Source organism: Taudactylus pleione, unplaced genomic scaffold (genome assembly GCF_031769625.1).
Source record: "Taudactylus pleione unplaced genomic scaffold, aTauple2 ptg000946l, whole genome shotgun sequence".
Taxonomy (NCBI): domain Eukaryota; kingdom Metazoa; phylum Chordata; class Amphibia; order Anura; family Myobatrachidae; genus Taudactylus; species Taudactylus pleione.
Genome location: NW_028285347.1, coordinates 2,130,886 through 2,151,817, shown reverse-complemented (window position 1 = coordinate 2,151,817; position 20,932 = coordinate 2,130,886). Strand labels below are relative to the sequence as shown.

The 20,932-nt window shown below is 44.4% G+C and overlaps 2 protein-coding genes across 2 annotated transcripts in view; both read left to right on the top strand.

Annotated features, from left to right (window-relative positions):
• LOC148473255 (NACHT, LRR and PYD domains-containing protein 12-like) overlaps positions 1-4,234 on the top strand; it is a 98,846-nt gene extending 94,612 nt beyond the window's left edge. The window contains exon 12 of the mRNA XM_088459849.1: positions 1,928-4,234. Within this exon, the coding sequence (XP_088315975.1) occupies positions 1,928-2,012 (85 nt within the window). The 3' untranslated portion in view covers positions 2,013-4,234. The remainder of the gene's footprint in view (positions 1-1,927) is intronic.
• An 11,251-nt stretch (positions 4,235-15,485) lies between these two features.
• The window catches only part of LOC148473254 (uncharacterized), a 44,900-nt gene continuing 39,453 nt past the window's right edge, over positions 15,486-20,932 (top strand). Inside the window, exon 1 of the mRNA XM_088459848.1 lies at positions 15,486-15,639. The gene's annotated coding sequence lies outside the window, so the exon portion shown is untranslated. The remainder of the gene's footprint in view (positions 15,640-20,932) is intronic.

The window sequence follows — 20,932 nt, the reverse complement described above, 5'->3', positions numbered from 1 at the left end:
ACCTTACATGCATCCATAATGTTTAGCAAGACTGCAAAACCATCGGTACAATCGAGAACCATCACAGCCTCACACTCACACTTACATATGCTCTGACCTTACTCAAGAATTGCTAACTTCATTGCACGCTATTAGTACTCAGGCTGCGTACGGCATCACAGTGGATAATTTATGCACGCCCCTGCAACGGCGTTCAAACGCACAAGCACGCCTGCATTTCCCCAACCACCCCCCCATCACCACCCACAAACGGCACTTCCTGTCAATCACTCTGCGATGGGTCTGCGTCATACATGCCTACCCTCCCGGTTTTCGCGGGAGGCTCCCAATTTTTCGGGTAACCCCCCGCACCCCCGGAAGGGTAGGCATTTCTCCCGCATTCTGCCCACTTCCTAGTGAAGTGGGCAGAATTAGGAGAATACCCGCGGCAATCGCGGGTCTTCGTGAAGGGGGCGGGGCTTAAGCTGTGATTCTGCATGAATCATAGCATTTGGCCCTGCCCCCTATGTAAATTGTGCCCAATCGCGGCAATTTTACCGTGAGGGGGCAGGGCTTAATGGTGCGAATCGTCAAGCCCCGCCCCCGTCGGCCCCCTGCTGCATCTCTTACCCAGGCTTCTCCCGGGAAGAGAATGTTAAAGGTAGGCAACCCTGGTCTGCGTAGTCACTGAGATTGCAGTCCCGATCGCAGTGGCCGGTTTGCGCACACGCTCTGCGATGCTTACACATGCGCAGTACACAACAATCGGCCGATTGCGTGCGTAATAGCAGTTGCGATCGGTAGTGAATCAGGCCCTATGTGCTCTCATTCAGGACTCCGCACATGATGTCACCATCCTTTGCCTTGTCAATACGTCATAAATAAGTTTCAAGTCTACATATTTCAAGCAGGTTCTGATGAAAAATTAAAAGGTTGCGACAAAAATATAAATGTATTTGCCATTTAATGTTACGGAATTCAATTTTATCTTGTGATGAGTATTTCTTTGTTCCAAATCAATGGAATGTTTTAGATCTATCATGGTCCAGTCATTTATATGCATGATGCATCATTTTTGTGGCTCTTATGCAGGGGGGTCAAACAACTTAAGGGACTGTTGTCAAACGTTCAAACAATAAACTAGGACATGATGGCCAGTAAAGCATTTAAAAGACAAATTCTGGGCACTTGTTAAGTCCCTTCTGTTAATATTCCAGTGGATCATAATTTGGTAGAAGTATTATAAAGATTTGAATTATACTTTTGACTATGTTTCTGTCCATAAGACTCTCCATCCCCTAATATAAAATAACTTCTGCATCATGTCCTTGAAATAATTTTTACCTGGTAACTAATAGATAATTTTTTTTCTGTAAGTGTTGTGTATGGGCACTGACTGCCTTTTAGATGCAGCAAAAAGAAATAAAATTGTGTTTGCATCATCAATCAGTGTTTTATATATAAGGTATAAAGAGGGAAAAGCCAGTAGCTGTTTACATAGCTGTGTAGCAAATTCAGTGCACAGATGACAGTACTGTAAGCTGACCAGCTCAAAGAGCACCCAACAACTTCATCCCCAGTGTACAATCCAGCAAGTGTGAGCTCTTTTTATAAGGCTATAGTCATGTTATATATGGATGCTTTCTGATTGGCTTTCTTACAATGTGATTGGCAGTACAGTTGGTGTTAAATATTTGCCGCATTTTTTGGGGGAGGATTAAGATTAACCTTTAATTAATTTGCCAACAGTGAAACTCAAATACCCAAATCGGCTAAACTGATTTGCTCATCTCTGGTAGCAAGTGCATTATACCGATTATCAAAGTCAGAACCAGTGCAATGTAACAGCATGCATGGATTGAGATGGCTTGCTTATATCCTGAGATGCAATGTATTTATATGGGGTGAATGAACAGTAATTCCAATGTCATTTCATTTTCTCTTCTAGACTTCCTGGCTTTGGCTGGTCGGATGAACAAACACAGGACCTGATGGACATGCAAAGACCAGATCTGAAGTTGGAGATTTTATAATGATACACTGTGGTGGCCAGTGATCTCACCTATAGCTACTGGATATTCAGGGCTGTAGCAGGGCACTTCTGTTAGACTGTATGAGGCTGAGGGCGTGATTTAGAGGTGGATGCAAATGATATGCTAAAGCGGCAGCCGCAGTCTTTTGTACAGATAAGCCCACCGCCAGAGTCTCAAATCTGCCACCTGAGTACAAAGACACAACATCTGTCGCACCATCGAAGTCCTGAGCAACCCTATGATTGCTCAGAATGTCCTTTGCAACTAAGACGCCGAGCCAGTACCATCGCATGCAGGAACGCAGTCGCTGGCTCCAACACACCCCCAAAACGGTCATGACTCACTTGCTTTTTACTCGCCATTCCCCCCGTTACCACCCACAAATGCTCACTACCTGTCATTCATTCTGCGTCCAAATCCACACAACGACCGCCATCTTAAATCCATCGCAACATCTGCGCAGCTTTATCAAAATCTGGTCCTATCCATACTGGGCAAGTGAGTGCTACTTTATCCAGTTACTATGTGTCTCAGGGAGAGCACTGGGTTTACTTTTGGCTGGTTGGTGAGTGTAATGGAATGCAATCAGGTCTCAGGTATTCAATGCTTATACCTTCCCACGAGCCAAGTAGACAGCCCATTACTCAAACGGATGTTCCATAAAGCCAGCGCTGCAGACCATGACATAACATATGGTCTAAATGAAGTTTTCAACCTGTCAGTGTTGTAAATATCTTGACCCTTATTTCCCGTTGGTTGTTATATTTCTTTTCTTCATATATGTGAAGTGTTGTTACCATACGGTACTGCTATACAGCATTCTGTTTTATTTTTTTGTAGATCTACTGTTTATTTTTTTATAGTGATAAAAGATTTTATATATAGTTATATTTATTTTTGTTATATTTTATTATATTATTATATAATTTTTTTTACTGCATATTCCCTGTATTCTACTGATTTTACAATTATGATCATGATAATTAATTTAACTGCCAGACTATATAAAGCTAGTTTCTGAGGGAGGTCCTACACATATCATTTGCCAGAATTTTACCGATCCATACGAGCCACCATCCCATTGGTCTCCATGTTTGAATATCCATCTCAGAGCCTGACTGCATGCTGTATCAGACTGATTGAATATAGGACAAGTTTGCTAAATCTATACTTTACAGATTTCCAGTAGTTTACTAATGTGATCCATTTAAAACAGGTAAAGATGCCCAGGCATTAATAATTCTAACCCAGATGAAAAATGTATATATAACTGGAGCGAGACGAAACGCGTTAGACCACAGCAGACCAGTCATTAGTATTAGCCCTATCCAGAGGTAACAGTGGCGGTCATATAATTAACATCCACCAACTACTAACAGAAGCCTAGCAGTGACTTGAAAAAGGAGGATGGATTATTGTCTTTTTTGACACTCACTACCAGGCAGCCTCTCGCCTGCAGGAGCATTGATCTTAACGGTGGCTACCACATTCAACTGTGCTTCCAGCATACACCAACATTACAGGACATACTGCAGGGCATATAAGTACTCCTGCTATATCAATTCACACCATGAATGTGACCAGCCATGTTTATATTCCAAGAATCACACTCAGTGTTGGACTGGGGCATGAAGGGCCAACCGGAGAATGCAGTGATATAGGCCAGGCGTAATGGGTGTTGCCGGTCACCAGAGGGAGTGTGGCCAACCGCCACACAGTGACCTGGCCAACCATTAGAGAGGACATAGCCTGCAAAGAACAGGGTCTTTAAAAAGAAGGGGGCAGGCATGTGTCAAGACCATCCACTTTGCTTGTCAGGAGGGCTCATTTTGGTGTAGTTCCCATAGAAACTAACCAAACACCCAAGTTCATCAGTTTTCCTGCTCCATCAAATTACTGACCCTCTAATAGAGTAACAATGTATAATTTGAGTGCGCCATCTGGAACCTGCCCTCTAGTGGATGGAGTGGGGTCCTCAGGCAGTGAGACCCACCGGGGATTTCCCCTGTACCCCTGTGGGCAAGTCTGACCCTGATCACACTATTACACTGTGACATTAAATCTACTACGGGCTTAGTAATGAGTATTCCGGTTTAAAGACTAACCCATACATTGCTCTATATTAATCTGATACAGGTCCCCCGCTATTTTTAGTATGCTAGTTTTTCAGGTTATAGTCCTTGCTTGAATTTGTTTTTTTATGTACATTGTCGTGTATTGTATTTCATGTTTTAATAAATTATTTTTTTTTTTATTACATTCAGAGTTGATTTAGTGGTTTTTGCCATTACACTATCAATTTATATAAGGCCGGATTCAGAGACGGTCACAATACCAATGTTTTAGCAAAGGGGCGATGTTTTTAGTACTGCACATGCGTCGGATTGTCATGGCGCATGTATCGTGATGGTCTTGCGACGGCGGTCATGGAGGATTTACTTGCAACAGTGATTGACAATCAGGGACCATTTGTGGGTGGTAATGGGGTGGCGACTCAAATGCAGGCATGTTGCGGCCATTTTGGGGGGGTTTTACAGCCTACATCTGTGATTCCATATGCAGTTGTTAAGGCTTCGGCGTCTTAGGTTTGTTGGTCATTCTGCTTGACCACAGCAAGATTTGCAGCCTTCTCTGAATTAAGGGGGTCATTCAGACCCGCTTATGAGCGGCAGTACGCTCGCAAGCGGGTCGATGTTCCCTCACTGCGCATGCATACGACGGAGGGAGCTCCGTCGTGCGCATGCGCGAGACCCTAGCGAGCGACGGGCTCTCCATCGCTCCGGGTCTCGCACCAAAGGGGGCGTGCTGTCGATGTTGATTGACAGCACGCCCACTTTGGTGGGCGTGCCTGCCAGACGGAGGCGTTCCCATGGGAACGCCTACCGTCTGAAGCCGGCCCCACTGACATCACTAGTGACGTCAGTGGGAGTGATTTTGGCTCTGATAGAGCCAAAATCACTCCAGGGCTTGCGGCAGCGAGACCATACCGCAGGGTCTCATCGCAAGCCCGATGGTCACGATGGTCTTGATCATCATGGACGCTCGCTATAGCTGTGGGTGGTCACCCACAGCTATACGAGCGTCCAGGAGGACGCTCCATTTTCATGGAGGAGGGCCCTGATTCAGAGCGAGCGCTCTGGTCAGAGCGTTCAGCTCTGAATCAGGCCCTAAGCCCAGAGTGCAGATCTTATAGTTTTTTTAATATATATTAAATATAAAACAGGATTATTGCACAAATGTATGCCTAGGTGCAGTCAGTTTGATTGAGACCCCAGTGACAGCTTTGTGCGTACATTGGGAAAATCGGACCGTGATCAATTGTCCAACTGACTTACACCACCCCAGACTCTACTAAGTGACACTATTGCCTTAATATTGGCAGGACATTTTAACACTGTGATGCATTTAAAACTGATAAATCTTCTCCCACCTCACCGGAGACAGACTAGGGGGTATATAGCAACCAATCAGATTCTAGATATTATCTTCTAGAAGCTGCTAGTTAAATGTTAAGTAGAGTCTGATTGGTTGCTATGGGCAATATCTCCACTTCTAAAAACTCCCACTCTGTCTACTCAGGAAATAACTGCATGGAGAGGCAATTTCTAATGCAGATAGTGGTTAAGTCAAACAGGTGCAGAGCAAATAGCGAGCCTAAGTAAAGCAGGCTGCAGTGACCAGGATAATGCAATGTATGGCTGAAAGTGCAGTTTACTGGCCTACAATAGGGTAGGTCTGTGCAATACATGGCTGGCAATGGGGATCATCCATATGCTGCTAATAGAGGTAATATATGGCTGAAAATTGAGTTATCTCTGTGTAGTGTATGGCTGGAATGGGAGCATGCCTCTATGAATATATATGACTGGTTATGGAATTTCTGTGTGCACTGTATGGCAGGCAATGGTGCAGCATGCACCATGCCAACAATAGTAAATTATCTTAGCTATAAATGTAAACACAGCCTACATGCTAAGAATTTGCTTATGCTGCAATTCTCTCACCAAACTGCATTTCCGCTATATATTTCTTCACCGTTTTATGCTGGCCACTGCAGAACAAATTATGATAATACAGTAGCTAATTTCAAATTTCAGAGGCAGGCTTTGTGCACTACACAGATCAATTTTATTAGTAATTTTTAGGTAGTTGGCCCTTGAAGAGCACCTAAAGTGTTCTAATGTAATAATTAAAAATAGCCACAAGATGGCGCTGCATACAAAATCAATATGATTCAAAAATCTGCATGTACTTTCTCCTACTTGGACCGTGGTAACGGTATTGTGACAGTAATGCCTAACAAAATGAGAAAATGTTAGGATATCAGGAAAAATGTTAGCAGGAGGCAGCCTTATGTGTCAGGCTGGTGCACCCAGTGAAGTCCAGAAATGTTAAGCAAAGAAAGTTGGATTCAAAGCACAAATAGTACCGGATGGATTTCACCATATAACAGACCCCTGCCCTCCAACATGACCCCTTCCACCCTGTACAAAATGCTCTGCTCCTGGATTTCCCACCTAATTAATAATTGCAGCCACCTGTGCAGCCACTAGGTAGTAGTGGAGAAGTTGCTCATGGCAACCAATCAGCTTCTGACATTTTTCCAGCACAGCCGGTAAATGACAGTTAGAAGCTGATTGGTTGGTGTGGGGAACTTCTCTGCTTTATCTCTCTCCAAGATTTGATCAATCTCCCCCAAGTCCAGTGTCCTTCTGCTCTTATCAAATACACAAAGTTACACAGAGACCCACAGACACTTGGATGTCCCACTCCGAAAAATCAAATCCAGACCAGTCCAACTCCAACTCAGTCCAACTTACGTACAGACCCGTAACTCCTGATTAGAATTGCACAGGGAATCTGTTGCTGGAAGTCACTGACCTGGGAGCTTCTTAAATATGAAGAAGCTCTATTGCTAATGAAAACACCTGTTTTCACTGGATTTAGGGCTTATTACCAGAAAAATAGTCCCCCTTAAGTATACCTCCCAACTTTCTAGAAAGTGAGATCGAGACCTAGGTGCGTGCATGGGAAAAGGGGGTGTGGTCTAATGGCATGGGGCGTGGCTTTCAGGAAATCTTTCGTAACCGAGTCACTAAAAGAAAGGGTATACCTGGGAGTGTCGGGGTAACCCCCTCTGTCTGCACCCACCTATGATGGGACCAGGAGCAATGAGTGGGCCCACTGCAATCTTATCACAGCATGCAGTGAATTAGACCGACAGGAGCTATATGGCCCTGGGACTTCCCCCTGCTCCTCTCCATCAGACCAGTAAAGGGAATAGTACAGTCACAAATGGTGTGAGTCAGTGCGGGAGGGATAGGAAACTGAATAGTTAATTATATACAGGAGTTTGGGGTGGTTAAAGATGTCTCAACATAATATTAACTTACCTTATGTTCTGGTGCCACGTCAGCTGGCGACTCATCTGTTTGTCTCCTTATTGGTGCTGCTGTAGTTATGTCAGCATCAGTGGAGAGACACACAGAGGAGCCGCAGGCAGGCGTGACCTCAGATGGCATAAGTGGAAGGCTGGGTACATCTCTCACAGAGATAGGTACATCTCTATGGCACTAATGCTAATGTGAGCAGGGTGCAAGCTAGGCTGGCGCCCGGGGCTGCCCCTATGTTCCCCAGCACACACTGTAGTTGCCCATGGTCTCACTTCTACTATTGTAACACTCTTCCATATGACTTCAATGCTTCTCATCTTGCCCCTACAATCCATTTAAAAATAAAATGCTGCAGGAATAGTCTATTGTGCCTCCCATTCTGTGCCTGCCCCAGCTCTTCTAAAAACTGCATTTTGGCTCTATGGTAACCTAAAGATAACTATCAAAGGGGTATATTCATGTAGATGCTGAAATGGATACTGGTAATTACCACTATATACTGTATGACATTACATTGATGCGATAAATGATGACTGCTGCTTTGGATGAGCGGGGGTCTGTAATTGTGTGCATACTCAGGAAAGTGATCCACGCATGAGCACAAAGTAGCAAGCCAGCTGGCATCTAGGGACTGCATCAGCTGCAGTTATAGCAGGGGAGTGGCATCCCATAAGAAGTGCTCTGTGCTACAACAGTCCAGACTGACAGTCCCAGGGGGAAAAACAGCTGTGGTATGTGAAGACTACATTGTTTGGCACAATATAATTTGGTGAATATTTGTCTTATGAAACGAAGTTTATTGGTAAAGAGAGCACTATTTATCTCTGGATTAGCATTGATTGTTATAATAGTGAAGCAAATATATTAATGACCGTTTAATAATGGTTTATAATTAACTAAGATGTTTTTTTTTTTGCTAGAAATTAATTCATATGAGCCATGATATTTATATTATTAAAAACTTAGCAAAGATTGCACACAGATTTAGTTTCACTTAAAATATTTTGAAAACTTGTTAGCATGCTGAAAAAGATTCACCAATGTATTACATATACACTACAGCAGTGGTCTCCAACCTTAATTGGGGTGGGAGCTACTTGAGAAAAATGAGACGTCTTGAAGAGCCAAATTTCAAGTATGAAAGCTAAAATCTGGCTAATAACCAAACTTGTCATAGAAAAATAACAATGAATTTATTAATACAGTGATAAAGGGGTCATTCACTGTGTTGGCAAGTCCGGAGCTGGTTTTAAATATGCGGGGAACCTCACGCCAATTTTTTTCTACACATTTTGAACCCTGTAATTTTAAGAACCAGGACTGGCTGGCAAGTCTGGGGCTGGTTAGTCTTTTGGGGGGGGGGACCTCACGTAATTTTTTATTTAAAATTAACCCTATTGTAAGATTTACAGAAAAGAAACATGCACAAATCACAATGATTTGTGTATGATTCTGACCATCTCGCAGCTCAGGGGGTTGAGAGATTGAAAAGTGATTTTGACAGAGAGTTTGCTCCTATCTCACCCGAGCTTGTCATCCTGATTCTTGGTAAATTTGAGAGATGTATGTTATAGGTGAAAAGTACTTCCGATTTGGCCCAATGGTGATTTGATTCGAGATTGCTATCTCACCGAGTTTTACGAGTGAGATGAGAGAAATCTCTCTCTAACTCACCTGACTTTTGCCTTTAGTAAATCTGCAAGCAGGGAAAAAATGAATAAATCACCCGAGATGGTCATCTAGACCTATCTCGAAACTTAGTAAATTTACCCCCTAGTATATAATGATTGGTTTTTGAGGGGACCTGGCTTGCCAGCCAAGATGGTTGCATGCATTCTCTAAGATCTCCACTGGTTTTAAACTGAAAGTTAGTCATTCTACTCTCCTGTTTGGGTTTAGGCTCCCCAAGACTGACAGCAACCTGTGTGTATATTCTAGCTGTCCTTTGGAGTCAGTTGCGTAGTTATCTCTGTCCCCAGAGCCTTGGCTTGCACACTTTCCATTGCCACAGAGATTGCCTCCAACCCTCATTCTGTGGCTCATCTCACCCTTTTCTCCCAAGTGTCAGCATATTGTTAAACCCACAGCAGTACTCTTGACTCATTGTTAATCTCACTTACCTCATCACCCATCTGGGAAGATACGGTATGTAATACCGGCAGAAGGAATCCAGGCGGTCAGAACCCCAATGCCTGGATCCCGATAGGGTTAACATACCGACACTTGGTGGTTGGTATGCTAACCCTCCCCCTCCCCCTCTCCCTACCCTAACCCTCCCTCCCTGGTGCCTGAACCTAACCTCCCCCCTAGTGCCTAAACCTAACCTCCCCCTCCCTGCATCCTAAACCTAACCCTCCCCCCCTTAGTGCCTAACCCTAACCCTCCCCCCCAGCCCTACTACTTACCTTCGGCATCCCAGTGGTCATGATGCCGGCGTATGGATTGTGACTGGCATCGGTATTCTGGCGACGGTAAGGTAAGCGTCAACATCCAGACCACCAGGATGCCAAACGCACACCATCTGGAGGATTGGCAGGTTACCCCGGCTTTCTAGACCACCCTAAAGTCCTCCACTTTTCCTCTGGAGTGTGCCCTGAATGTGGTAAGGACTTCACCCTATTAACACAGTACAACAAACTAAAGGGGACAGGGAAGGCAAAAAAATCTGCAAATCTCCCTCCCGGATACACTGCACTTGTTTTCTCAGCACATAGAGTCCCCTCACCCTGCAGACATTCACGCAGGAACAGACTCAGCATTTTGTGGGCGATTCAATTGGTTTATCACACCCTATGTCCGTCTAAAGATATGGGAGATCGGGGTGCAATATTCAATTGCTTTTGGGCACCCATGCATGTCGTGCCAAATAGACAGAGTTTAGCCGTGTAAGTTAGCTAAACCCATCTAAAGTCCTGCTTTGGGTGTCCAAACTCCTGTTTAGGCGCCCAAAGTGCCGACTTATCACACATTTCTTCTCACCTGCCCGGGGGCTGCGAGCAGAAATGTGCGCTCCCACGGCTGTAAGCACCCGTACAGAGCAACAATTGAATTGCCCTGTTGGGCGCCAGACACCATTAGCCACGGAGGCAAACAATTGAATCGCCCCCTTTGACTGTTTTAAATATAACAATAGAAATCAGGAATAGAGACTTTTATTGCTGACATTTTGTTGAGATGCTAGCATTACTTTCTGGCCCAGATGCCATCTTGGTTCACCAGGGGGACTTTTCGCTGTTTTTGAAGCACTATACCATAATTTCATATTGCTGCTATTGTAATCTCACATCAATCATGTTAACCTATTATATTATTGCCTCACGTATCTTTCCAACATTTCTTTGTTCATTGTTCTGCTAATAGGATTTCTGACAAGCTTGGAGCTCCACCTTGTGGCTACTTGTTATATTACCACCCAATCACTGGTTTTTATGCTGAATAGTTTACAATACTACTATGTGCAAACCGTTATTCTTAACTGCCAAGATTTCTGATTTATGAATCCATACTCCTGGATTGGCTCATCATGTCTTCCATGTGAGCTAAGCCTAAATTTCATATGTACACATCCTCAACCTTGCAGACCGTAATTCTCTAGTATTTAGCCATTCACATCGGTCAGTGCCCCAGTCAAGCTTACAATATATATTCAAGGGCACAGAGAGGGGGGAGCGGATACTAATTACCCGGACCTGGGTTTCCTGGAAGGGCCCGTTGGGAGCCCGGGTCCGGCACCGCCCCCCCTCCCTCTTTCATTACAGCAGCCCAGCACATGCTGCTGTGTGCTGGGCTGCACTGAGAGACGGCTCGCGGTTACTAAGTAGCAGCCGTAGCAGTCTCCTATGCCTGTGGGGGGAGCGATCACACTGATCGTCTCCCCACTGACTATGCGCCGGGCTCAGGGGGCTCACAGAGCCCCCTCCCCTGCAAAAATATAATTTTTTTTATTTCCCCCCCAAAAGGGGGGCGTGGCCACGCCTCCCGCGATTAGGTCATGCCCCCTTCTCCCGGGCCCAGCATCGCTCTTGGCACACCTGTATATATTCCTTACACACACATATACACTAGGGTTCATTTTGTGTTGAGAGACAACCTATCAGTATATTTTTGACGTGTAGGAGGAAACTGGAGTACCCGGAGGAAACCCATGCATACAAAATTCACACAGGACTGTGGTGGGAACTGAACCCTACCTCAGTGCTGTGAGACAGTAATGCTAACCATGACACCATCCGTGCTGATATCCATAGTTTCACTCCACCTTATGCAACGCTCCCATACTCTGCTCCGTCATCATCTAAAGCAGGGGTTCCTAACCACGGTCCTCAAGGCACACTAACAGTCCAGGTTTTAAGGATAGCCATACTTGAGCACAAGTGTGTTAATTAGTACTGCAGTTATTTTGATTTAACCACCTGTGCTCAGGCATGGATATCACTAAAACCTGGACTGTTAGTGTGCTTTGAGGACCGAGGTTGGGAAACACTGATCTAAAGAGTCAGACATAAATCCTATCGCCAGTGAAAACACCTATTTTCACTCGATTTAGGGCTTTTCTCCAATTTACCCCTTTTACGAATTTATTTTCATGGTACTCAAGGCACCCGAACAGTCCAGGTTTTAAGGATATCCCTGCTTCATCACGTGACTTAATTCGTACTGCAGTCAGTTTAAGTGGTGTTACTGGGGTCAGTGACACCCAGTCGCGAAAAAGATACAAAGGGGCATGGCCTCGCGGCCCCTCCCATCCCCCAGGGTTCATCACCAGATTATGCAATGTGTACCGGCCACCCGATATGTCGGCCTGTCGGCGGTGCAGACGTCCGTCGCATCACTGGGTACACACATTGTTACTGCAAAAAACACTTACCGTATATACTCGAGTATAAGCCAGGTTTTACAGCACATTTTTTGTGCTGAAAAAGCACCCCTTCAGCTTATACTCGAGTGATGCCCGCATGGTACGCAGCTGAGTAGCGTACCATACGGGCCGCGGTGCAGACTGTGTCTCTGTGACACAGCTGCACCACGTGTGTAGCGCTGACCGGACGGAGTTCGGTCAGCGCTACACTCTGCCACACACACAGCCGCCGGAGCCGGCAGCTGCGTGTTTGTTGTAATCAGCAGCCGATGAGAGTCTGTCAGACTCTCATCGGCTGCTGCTGCTCCCACTGCGGGAGCCATCTTTCGGCTCCCGCAGTGGGTAATGGGAGAGACGTCATGACGATGTCTCTCCCATAATGCAAAGCGGCCGGAGGAGCTGATAGCAGCGGCGGGACCAGGAGCGGGGGTTTCAGGTAAGTGTTTTTTTTTATTTTTATTAGGACTACTGGGGGCACTACCAGGGGGGATTACTTCTGGGGGCACTACCAGGGGGAAATTACTATTGGGGGCACTACCAGGGGGAATTACTACTGGGGGCACTACCAGGGGGAATTACTTCTGGGGGCACTACCAGGGGGAATTACTTCTGGGGGCACTACCTGGGGGCATTACTACTGGGGGCACTACCAGCTGCTGCATTTCCCACCCTAGGCTTATACTCGAGTGAATAAGTTTTCCCAGTTTTTTGTGGTAAAATTAGGTACCTCGGCTTATATTCGGGTCGACTTATACTCGAGTATATACGGTACTTGTTATCGCAGTGGAATTGAAAGTTAAAACAAGGCTCTACTGAGCACGTGCCAACACCGATAATTATCAAAGAACCACGTTTGGAACTCCACAATGTCAGCCCTATAGCAGCCTGTGGCTACATTAATTAAAAGTTGTTGTTTCTTTATCTAATAATAAAATCAATAAATGTAATCAATGAAAAAGAGACACATACAGTGCATCCGCAAAGTATTCACAGCACGTCACTTTTTCCACATTTTGTTATGTTACAGCTTTATTCCAAAGTGGAATAAATTCATTTTTCTCCTCAAAATTCTACACACAATACCTCATAATGACAATTTGTAAAAGTTTTTTTTTAGATTTTTGCAAATTTAATTAAAAAAACCCTAAGAAATCACATGTACATAAGTATTCACAACCTTTCCTCAATACTTTGTTGATGCACCTTTGGCAGCAATTACAGCCTCAAGTCTTTGAATATGATGCCACAAGCTTGTCACACCTATCTTTGGGCAGTTTCGCCCATTCCTCTTTACAGCACCTCTCAAGCTCCATCAGGTTGGATGGGAAGTGTCGGTGCACAACCATTTTCAGATCTCTCCAGAGATGTTCAATTGGATTCAAGTCTGGGTTCTGGCTGGACCACTCAAGGACTTTCACAGAGATGTCCTGAAACCACTCCTTTGATATCTTGGCTGTGTGCTTAGTGTCGTTGTCCTACTGAAAGATGAACCGTCACCCCAGTCTGAGGTCAAGAGCGCTCTGGAGCAGGTTTTCATACAGGATGTCTCTGTACATTGCTGCATTCATCTTTCCCTCTATCCTGACTAGTCTCCCAGTTCCTGTCGCTGAAAAACAACCCCACAGCATGATGCTGCCACCACCATGCTTCACTGTAGGGATGGTATTGGCCTGGTGATGAGCGGTGCCTGGTTTCCTCCAAACATAACACCTGGCATTCACGCCAAAGAGATCAATCTTTGTCTCAACAGACCAGAGAATTTTGTTTCTCATGGTCTGAGAGTCCTTCAGGTGCATTTTGGCAAACTCCAGACGGGCTGCCATGTGCTTTTTACTAAGGAGTGGCTTCCGTCTGGCCACTCTACCATACAGGCCTGAGTGGTGGATTGCTGCAGACATGGTTGTCATTCTGGAAGGTTCTCCTCTCTCCACAAAGGAATGCTGTAGCTCTAACAGAGTGACCATCGAGTTCTTGGATACCTCCCTGACTAGGGCCCTTCTCCCCCGATCGCTCAGTTTAGATGGCCGGCCAACTATAGGAAGAGTCCTGGTGGGTCCGAACTTCTTCTATTTACATATGATGGAGGCCACTGTGCTCATTGGGACCTTCAAAGCAGCAGATATTTTTCTGTACCCTTCCCCAGATTTGTGTCTCGAGACAATCCTGTCTCTGTGGTCTACTGACAATTCCTTGGACTTCATGCTTGGTTTGTGCTCTGACATGCACTGTCAAGTGTGGGACCTTTTTATAGACAGGTGTATGCCTTTCAAAATCATGTCCAATCAACTGAATTTACCAAAGGTAGACTCCAATTAAGCTGTAGGAACATCTCAAGGATGATCAGTGGAAACAGGATGCACCTGAGCTCAATTTTGAGCTTCATGGCAAAGGCTGTACATGTGATTTCTTAGTTGTTGTTTTTTAATAAATTTGGAAAAATCTCAAAAAAACTTTTTACACGTTGTCATTATGGGGTATTGTGTGTAGAATTTTGAGGAGAAAAAGAAATTATTCCATTTTGGAATAAGGCTGTAAGATAAAATGTGGAAAAAGCGACGCACTGTGAATACTTTCCGGATGCACTGTATCTATTTTAAGATACCTGTTCTACATATCTGTAATAACAGATCACCAGGTATTTTAAATGAGTGTCGCACGCTATAACGAGACAAATCAATCAATAAAGCAGGAAGGAGAATAGTGTACCAGGGGAAGGGTTTGGACCACCGCCTGTGGCTCATCAATGTTCTGGACCACATGCTGTTGTCACTTTTTTAATAAGAACACACAAACGTGGTGGCCCTATGTCTTGAGCCAAGATACTCTGGAACAAAAAAAAAGCACTTCTGTATGTGGAATAGCACAAGAACTTCCACATGTTATGTGTAAATATTATTACTGAATGTTTTTTTAACACACTGGAGGGAATATATATATATTTAGAAGGGAAACCTTCTAATGTGGACAAGTGGAGAAATTGCTGATAGCAACCAATCAGATATATATATATATATATATATATATATATATATATATATATATATATATATAGATATAGATATAGATATAGATTATATATATATATTCCACCTTCTCCCCCAGCATGTCTCAGCCTCCACCTTCTCCAGGACTCATTCCCTGCTTAATCATGGCCGCCGCGTATCTTTTCGGTGACGTCACATCAAGCATCGCGGTTGCCGTGGTAACAGTGGGATTTGTGAGGCCTGCGCAGTGCGGGCTCCCTCCCCGGCTGCCTGTGTGTGGTCCCCATCGCATGCGCAGAGGGATCCCTCCCGTTTCCTTCGGGATAGTGTCCGGTCCCGGGCAGCGGGGAGAGGAGAGGGGGGAGTGCCGGAGGCGGGGAGCGGCCTGGCAGGTAGGTGAGGATACGGAGGCCGCCATGGCGCTGCCTGGGACTAGGGTACAGAATAAAGGCCTGGGTACTGTGTGCTGGGAGCTGCAGCTCACAATGGGAGCAGGGATGATGGGAGAGGCCTACACGTATAGGTGATGCATAGGATCCCGCAGGTAGCCGGCTGCCTGACCTCCTGCAGCAGCATCATCCCTGTGTGCAGCCTCTGCCCTGACTGACTGAGCTGCAGGATGCTGCTGGCAACTACTGTACTCACATACTACAGAGATTATTACTCATTAGTATTCCTAGTATTAGTATTTAGCTGCCTATGGGCTGGATGGTGCATTAACCCTGTTGATCATAAGTGCATTCAAATAATATGAATATAAACTAATCATAATAATAATGTTATTTATACAGCACTTTTCTCCCAATAGGACTGAAAGTGCTTCAGAGTGGACCCTCCATTCCCTATCCTCAGGCTGGCAGGACGGCTTTAGTAGCCAACTTCTGTGTCACTATGTACAGTACCGCTCCTTGTCATGTCCTTCTGATAGGAGATCAAAGACACATTCAGGGATATTTGGCCGCAGAGAAATCTGCCGGCAAATAATACAAAGTCCAAAACTTCTTGTACTTTTCTCAAAATCTGTTAAGATTTTTTTTCGTTTAATAAAAAACTTGCAGCTTGTCATTGCTCAGCACCTGTCAGTACACAAACTGCTTGTCTGCCGGCAATTCATTACATATATCTTTATTATTTAGGGATGAACATCGGAAACAGACCATGAAATGATGACTGGGCTTCCACCATCAAAAATTTTAATGTAGCAACCTGCGGCTGATAAATGAATTCAGCTGTATTGTAACATCGTATGGCCATCGCTTAAACACCTTTTGATGACAGCTACCATCTGAAAGCTGTCATCGAATAGTGAAAACACTACCATCAAAAGAAATACATCAGTGGTTGCAAACCACAGGAAACCGATGTCCATCCCTAGTTGAGATGTGCCATCATATCACACCTATAGATTCTAAGGGGTAAATTTACTAAAGTGAGAGTTTTCAGAAGTGAGTTTTAGAAGAGATGTTGCCCATAGCAACCAATTAGATTCCACTTAACATTTAACTAGCAACTTCTAGAAGATAATAGCTAGAATCTGATTGGTTGCTATGGGCAACATCTCTTCTAAAACTCACTTCTAAAAACTCTCACTTTAGTAAATTTACCCCTAAGACTGAAAGTTCTCATCTCCACCCTCACCCATTAATATATCCAGTGTGCTTACACTCCTTTCTATATGCCCTTCAAGGGCACTGGGCACTGCATTGATTCCTAGGGGTAAATTTACTAAAGTGAGAGTTTTTAGAAGTGGAGTTGTTGCCCATAGCAACCATCAAGTTAAGTAGGATCTGATTGGTTGCTATGGGCAACATATCCATTTTTAAAAACTCTCACTTTAGTAAATGTACCCCCTACTGTTACTCCTTTAGTTGTATAATCATCTCATTGTTTTGTTTGTTTTTTCCTCTGTGTATTGTTTGTTTTAATTTTTTCATACTTTTTTATACTGTATTGTTTATGCAGCTTGTCATTGCCATAGTAATTTCCCCTGTAGGGAACTACGGAAAATTGGCGACACCATATGAATAATGACAAAATACATGTCCATGCTATTCTAAGCTTACAGTGCATGCGCCCGGCGTCCATTCATGGGCGGTGACCGCTGCTCTGCCGTTTCCCCTGCGGGGCCGCGGGTGGAGGACAGAACCCGGAGGCTGTTTCAGCGGGGAGCCGCACTGGAGGGCGGGGTGCTTTCTGCCCTTCAGAAATAGGGTAGGGCGCAGCGCTATATATATATATATATATATATAAACATTTTCTTTTATTTTTTCCTATAAAAACCATAGTTTTGTCCAACTTCTTCACAGTCTTGCATAAATAGCATCCAGCGGCAGGGGGCATGACTGCTGGATGGAAAGGATAGAGGACAGGAGAGGCAGGTCTGCTGCAGCGAAAATACTGGCGTCCTTTACTTTTATTGTTAGTGTCGCTTTAAATAATGATAAAAGCCACCACTTTGTCCTTATAGCCCTAAGTCTCTGTTTTTTTTTCTTTGTGTTATTTCCTTTGCTGTTTTGCTACAGTGAGAGACTACAAATACAACCCCACCCCCCTCCAAAGTCATCTCAACTGTCTCCTCCCCCTTCCTTCAATTGTCTCCTCCCCTTTCCGATATGCCCTGTGAGTGATGTGGTGCAGGGTGCTTATAGAGAACAGCCCCCCCCCTCACTGTACATGCAAAATGGGAAAGCACCATCCTCCCATACATGAGAAAGGTCTTGAAAGTCTAGTGAACATTATTGAACATTAGTACCATTTATTAATATAGGTAACCAAATAAAACAAAGTAAAAAAAAAAAGTTTTTCTCAATTATTCAAGGAATTCCCTAATCATGCTAACCCCTAAAACAGAAGGGAGTTCGGGGAGTAGAGCAGAAATGTGCTTTAACTAGTTGAGTTTAGCTTACAGTTATCTTTTTTTTTTTTTTTTTTTTTTTTTTAAAGTATTCCATAATGAAAGGATTTGGCTGCTATTTTTCTGTGCCCCTCCTCACATTAGGACTTTGGTGGGTATTTTCCCCAGGTAAGCACAGTGAGCAGAGATATCTGCTCATTATAATTTTCTCCCGTTGTCAGAAGATGGTGGGATCACGCTAGGATTGCTGGCTGGTCACAAATCGGAAGAGTGTCCTGGTCCTCTGATCAGTTTCTAGTCATATGTTGGATCCTTTGATGCCCAGGTCATACCAGCGACTAGCCATTAGAGCCTCCCGCTGGGCATTGCAGAATTCAGAAAATAGCAGAGTTACCAGGATGGGGACCTCAAACACGGTCCTCAAGGCTTCCCAACGGTTCAGGTTTTAGAGCTATCCATGGTTGAGCACAGGTCGTTAAATCAAATTGACTGAGGTGCTAATAGGTACTAATTAAGTCACCTGCGGTCAAGCATGGCTAGCCTTAAAACTTGGACTGTTAGGGTGTCTTGAGGACCGAGTTTGGGAACCTCTGCTTTAGAGGTTGGGAAGAAAGGTTGTCGATGATGTGTTGATCTCATGAACTAGGAAATCTGGGCCAGGTTACTTGGGAATATCATAAGGGAAGAGTTGGGATCTAATACAAGTAACATATGTATGGGTGTCAGGAATTCCATCATGAATGCCAATATCTACTAGCCTATATGAGGTATCTACTAGCCTATACGTACAGCTGGCAATGCAGGTAAGGTGCTTCTCTTCTGTGTGCAGTTGACTTTATTGTACAGCCATGGCCAAAAGTTTTGAGAATGACACAAGTATTGGTTTTCACAAAGTTTGCTGCTTCAGTGTTTTTAGACCTCTTTGTCAGATGTTACTAATTTATACTGAAGTAATATTACAAGCATTTCATAAGTGTTATAGGCTTTTATTGACCATTACATTAAGTTTATGCAGAGTCAATATTTGCAGTGTTGACTCTTCTTTTTCAAGACCTCTGCAATTCGCCCTGGCATGCTGTCAATCAACTTCTGGGCCACATACTGACTGATGGCCGCCCATTCTTGCCTAATAAATGCTTGGAGTTTGTCAGAATTTGTGGGTTTTTGTTTGTCCACCCGCCTCTTAAAGATTGACCAAAAGTTCTCAATGGGATTAAGGTCTGGGGAGTTTCCTGGCCATGAACCCAAAATTTAGTTGTTTTGTTCCCCGAGCCACTTAGTTATCACTTTTGCCTTATGGCAAGGTGCTCTCCATCATGCTGGAAAAGGCATTGTTCGTCACCAAACTGTTCTTGGATGGTTGGGAGAAGTTGTTCTTGGAGGATGTTTTGGTACCATTCTTTATTCATGGCTGTGTTCTTAGGCAAAATTGACTGTGAGCCCACTCCCTTGGCTAAGAAGCAACCCCACACATGAATGGATCTAGGATGCTTTACTGTTGGCATGACACAGGACTGATGGTAGTGCTCACCTTTCCTTCTCTGGACAAGTGTTTTTCCATATGCCCCAAACAATCTAAAAGGGGATTCATCAGAGAAAATAACTTTACCCCAGTCCTCAGCAATCCAGTCCCTGTACCTTTTGCAGAATATCACTCTGTCCCTGATGTTTTTCCTAGAGAGAAGTGGCTTCTTTACTGCCCTTCTTGACACCAGGCCATCCTCCAACAGTCTTCGCCTCACTGTGCGTGAAGATGCACTCACACCTGCCTGCTGCCATTCCTGAGCAAGCTGGTGGTGCCCCAATCCCGCAGCTGAATCAACTTTAGGAGACGGTCCTGACGCTTGCTGGACGTACTTGGGCGCCTTGAAGCCTTCTTCACAACTATTGAACCTCTCTCCTTGAATTTCTTGATGTTCCGATAAATGGTTGATTTAGGTGCAATATTACTAGCCGCAATATCCTTGCCTGTGAAGTCCTTATTGTGCAAAGCAATGATGACTGCACGTGTTTCCTTGTAGGTAATCATGGTTAACAGAGGAAGAACAATGATTTCAAGTTTTTGTAGCCAACTTCTATGTCACTATGTACAGTACCGCTCCTTGTCCTGACCTTCTGATAGGAGATCAAAGACACATTCAGGGATATTTGGCCGCAGAGAAATCTGCCGGCAAATAATACAAAGTCCAAAAGATTTTTTTTTTCGTGTAATAAAAACTTGCAGCTTGTCATTGCTCAGCACCTGTGATAGTAAAAGTACATAGACTGCTTGTCTGCCGGCAATTCATTACATACTGTATATCTTCATTATATAGGGATGAACATTGGAAACCCACTATGAAATGATGACTGGAGCAGCAGACTTTGTGAAAACCAATACTTGTGTCATTCTCAAAACTTTTGGCCATGGCTGTAGTTCGTTAAAAGACACAGATGGGGGCCTCTTATAACTCCCTTAATTAGATGATCTGAGTAGTGGTCATTTTTAAACATGATCAGTAATGTTCTAATTTAATTATGAATGGATTGTTGTTTTGTGGGCCACCCTTGCTGTAATAGTGCGCAGTGATGGAACTACCAAGGGTGTGGCCGCTGTGGGTGTCGGTGAGTGTACCTCTGCAATTCCACTCAGGCACCTGTAGTGTAGCCCCCCACAAGCCCTCCCATTATGTTCTAAATAAGAGCACAGCAAAGTCCTCAACGGGTGCAGACACACGTTCGCTCGTAGCTGGCCGATTTTCGCATTCTGCAAATGCGTATGCATCGCAATGTGCATGCCCGAACTAGTGCGAAAGCTCAGGATGCGTTCGCTCGCTGCGCATAGACTGCCC